This window comes from Arachis stenosperma, chromosome 10, assembly GCF_014773155.1.
Source record: "Arachis stenosperma cultivar V10309 chromosome 10, arast.V10309.gnm1.PFL2, whole genome shotgun sequence".
In the NCBI taxonomy this organism is placed as follows: Eukaryota; Viridiplantae; Streptophyta; class Magnoliopsida; order Fabales; family Fabaceae; genus Arachis; species Arachis stenosperma.
In genome coordinates, this window is record NC_080386.1 from 88,659,177 (window position 1) to 88,662,988 (window position 3,812).

Sequence of the window (3,812 nt, forward strand, 5' to 3'; positions counted from 1 at the left end):
TTCTGGCGTGCTGAGAATGGTTTGACGTTAGGTGAAGGATGATTCGTATATGAGATGAGGAATGATAGACTTTTGGTATTTGGAAACTGAGTTATAAAGGGACAGTGGTTGAGATGAGTCGGGGACTCGAATTTAAGTGATGGATATATGTATGCTGAAAATACTTTTGAAAACCACTGAAATAATATTTTTACATGATATTTTGAGACGCTATGCGCCTGGCGGGGACGGTGGTTAATCCCGCCTGTCGAGGTAGCGGCGGCAGCGTAAGGATGGTGGTTAATCCCGCTTACGTTGAGATGTGAGGTCTGAGGCAAGAATATCCCGCTCGCATCCCTTCGGATCTATAGGGCGAGCAGGCGCCGGTACCTGGACAGTGATCCGGGCACTATATCTCGGGGGTTCCCATATGAGAAATCCGAAGGGCGACGTCTCCATGGAGATGTGTCGGGTTGGCAGTTGAACCGACAATGTGATATCATAGCCAGTAGGACAGGCATTCATCATATGCATTTTCTATCTGCTTGTATGCTTTGTCTACTTGTAATGGTTTACCTAATTGAATAACATGCTTACTTGCTATCTGAATTATTTGCCATATATGCTACTACTTGTGCTTTACTTGCTTTGAACATTATCTGTGTTTTCTGCTGGGATTGAGGAGGTTCGGTAGGCGGTGGCGATGGGATCGCATGGAGGATCAGTTGGTGAAGGCTGTGGGACAGCGGTGTTTGGTTAGAATAGAAATTCCTTAAGATAGATAAGCTGGTTTACTTAAGTCAAGTTGGTATATTATGCTTAAATGTTTTATAATGCTTTAAGGTGAATCTTGTGATGGATATGAAGCTTAGGATTGCCTTTGGCGTCCCGGGGTCTTATATCCTATATCACTGGGAACTGTTACCATACTGAGAACCTCCAGTTCTCATACCATATTGTTGTTGTGTTTTTCAGATGCAGGTCGCAACCCACCTCGGTGAGTTGCTTTGGTTGGTGACAGGAGCGGAGAATCTTGGATCATTTTGGAGTTCTTTTTGGTTTATTTTGTTTATACATCTCTCCTTTTGTATTTTGTTTTGCCTAGAGGCATGTATTTGAGAGAACAAAACTTGTATAAGCTGTTTTCACTGTATGGTTTTGTATATCAGTATATGGCTAGCCGGCTTAAACTCCACGAGTCATGACTAGTTCCCTATGATATTATATACTTATCTTGTTATATTTTCTCTGTTTCTTATGCCTTAAGCTAGTAGCTCCGTTAGTACGTTTGTGCTTCGAAATTCTGTTTTTGAGCTATATCTTTCATCGGGCTTCTAGATTATACTATTCTTTCTATATATATATATATATATATATATATATATATATATATATATATATTATGTATGAGTTTAGAACTATCGTAATCTCTGATTAACCTTGGCTTTACGACGCGAGGTAAGGCTTAGGCTAATTAGGGTGTTACATTTATTGGTATCAGAGTGGTTCGTCCTCGTGAGCCTGAGGGATGGACCGATTGTGCTTCATTGCATACTCTGTATGTCTTTTCTTTGATGCTATTAGGTTATCTGTTTGATATATGCATAGCATGCTTGTTTGTGAGTGCCTGTTTGGGTTAATTGAAGCACTAGACTTTTGATATTGAGACTGATCACCTTGATATCTATTGTTTGGTGTGGACAGGAATCCTACATGGCTACTCGCGGGCGAGGTCGAACGCGTACGCGAGGAAGTAGGAATGAGCAACCAGCTGACAATCACGCCGAATTCATGGCGGCGATGGCGAATCTCGCTAACACCATGGAAGCTAATGCTGCTGCGACTCTGCAAGCAGTGCAGAGATTGGGCCAACCGACTGGGAATGGCAACGGAAATGGGAATGGCGAAGGGAATACCAATGATAATGCTGAAGGTAACGGCGATAACACAGGAGGAGTTCCGATGACCCTGGCGACGTTCCTCAAGGTTCATCCGCCAACTTTCCGAGGATCCACAGATCTTATTGAAGCGGACCACTGGTTCCAGGCTATAGAGTGTGCTTTACAGGCGCAGCATGTTCCTCTCAATTAATATGTAGAGTTTGCCGCTTATCAGCTAGCGGGAGAGGCCCAGCCCTGGTGGCAAGCTGAGTGTCGTTTGCTACAGCTTCAGAATGCCGACATTCCATGGGAGGTGTTCCAAACGGCTTTCTATAAGAAATACTTTCCTGAGTCTGCAAGGGAAGCAAATGAGATGGAGCTAATGCAACTGAAGCAAGGTTCCATGTATGTGGCAGAGTACACCAACAAGTTTGAAGAGCTTTGTAGGTTTTCTCGGGTATGTCAGGGTGACCCGGAGACTTTCGAGAGCTGGAGGTGCATTAAGTACCAAAGGGGCTTGAAGGACAACATTATGACTCCTGTGGCTCCTATGGAGATCCGTGTCTTCTCCGACTTGGTGAACAAAGCAAGGGTAGTGGAGGAGTATGCCAAGACAGTGGCGGCATCTAAGGACACTCATGGAGGGAGTTCTAGTCGTGGGCGTGGCAAGTATTTTCATCCTAGAGGACAAAGCTTCAAAAGAGGGGGATATACTCCTCAAGGCCAAGGGGGCTTCAGAAAGAACAATCAGAATCAGTTTCAGTATGCTAAAGGAAGAGGAAATCAGAGTAAGAGTTCTCCGGATTTAGCTTGTGATCGTTGTGGACGTTTTCACCCTTATGACTCATGTAAGATTGGTTTAGGTGGTTGCTTCAAGTGTGGGTTACCTGGCCACATTGCGAGGGATTGCCCTCGTGGGAGGAATCAGAATGCGGGCCAGAGTCAGCATCAAGGTCGAGTCTTTGCTGTGAATGCCAAGGATGCTTCCAAGGCGGATCCTTTGATGAAAGGTATATGTCTAATTGGTGATAAATCCTCAGTTGCATTATATGATACTGGAGCTTCGCATTCGTTTATTTCATTTGCTAAAGTTGAGGAATTAGGCTTGAAAATATCAGAGTTACCTTTTGATCTACATGTACATACTCCGCATCAAACAGTTATGACTAGGTCAGGTTGTAGACAAGTAGGTTTCAAGCTTGAGGGTAGAGACTTTGTACACGATTTGATCTGTTTACCAATGGTGGGGCTGGAGATGATTTTGGGGTTTGATTGGTTGTCGAAGAACCGGGTTTTGTTGGATTGCTTTGAACGGACAATTCGGTTTATGCCGGAAGGAGAAAATGGAGCAGTGGTAGCTATGGGGTATTACCTGAACTCTGTAATGGTGCATTATAGTAGGGAGGAGTGTCAGGGTTATATTCTGTTGGCTGCTAATACGTTGGGCAATGCCCACAACTTAGATCGAATTCCGGTGGTTAGTGATTTTCCATAAGTGTTCCCGGAAGATATCCCTGAGTTCCCACCTCAAAGGGAAATTGAGTTTGCGATTGAATTGGTGCTGGGAGCCAGACCAGTATCGATTGCACCGTATAGAATGGCTCCTATAGAGCTGGCAGAGCTAAAGACTCAGTTGGAAGAGCTTCTGAATAAGAAGTTCATTTGACCGAGTGTATCACCGTGGGGAGCGCCAGTTTTATTGGTGAAGAAGAAAGATGGAGGGATGCGTTTGTGTGTGGATTACCGACAGTTAAATAAAGTGACAGTAAAGAACAAGTACCCGCTGCCAAGGATAGATGACTTGATGGATCAATTGCAAGGAGCTGGAGTGTTTTCCAAGATTGATTTGAGATCTGGTTACCACCAGATAAGAGTGAAGGAAGATGATATCCCTAAGACTGCGTTTAGAACACGCTATAGACACTATGAGTTTGCGGTAATGTCCTTTGGGTT

The 3,812-nt window shown here is 44.0% G+C and overlaps 1 protein-coding gene across 1 annotated transcript; it reads left to right on the forward strand.

Moving 5' to 3' along the window:
- The first annotated feature begins 1,770 nt into the window (after positions 1-1,770).
- On the forward strand, positions 1,771-3,354 carry LOC130957312 (uncharacterized). The gene is made up of 2 exons (XM_057884182.1): positions 1,771-1,965; positions 2,095-3,354. Exons 1-2 carry the CDS (start codon positions 1,771-1,773, stop codon positions 3,352-3,354), a joined length of 1,455 nt encoding a protein of 484 aa, XP_057740165.1.
- Positions 3,355-3,812: the final 458 nt, after the last annotated feature.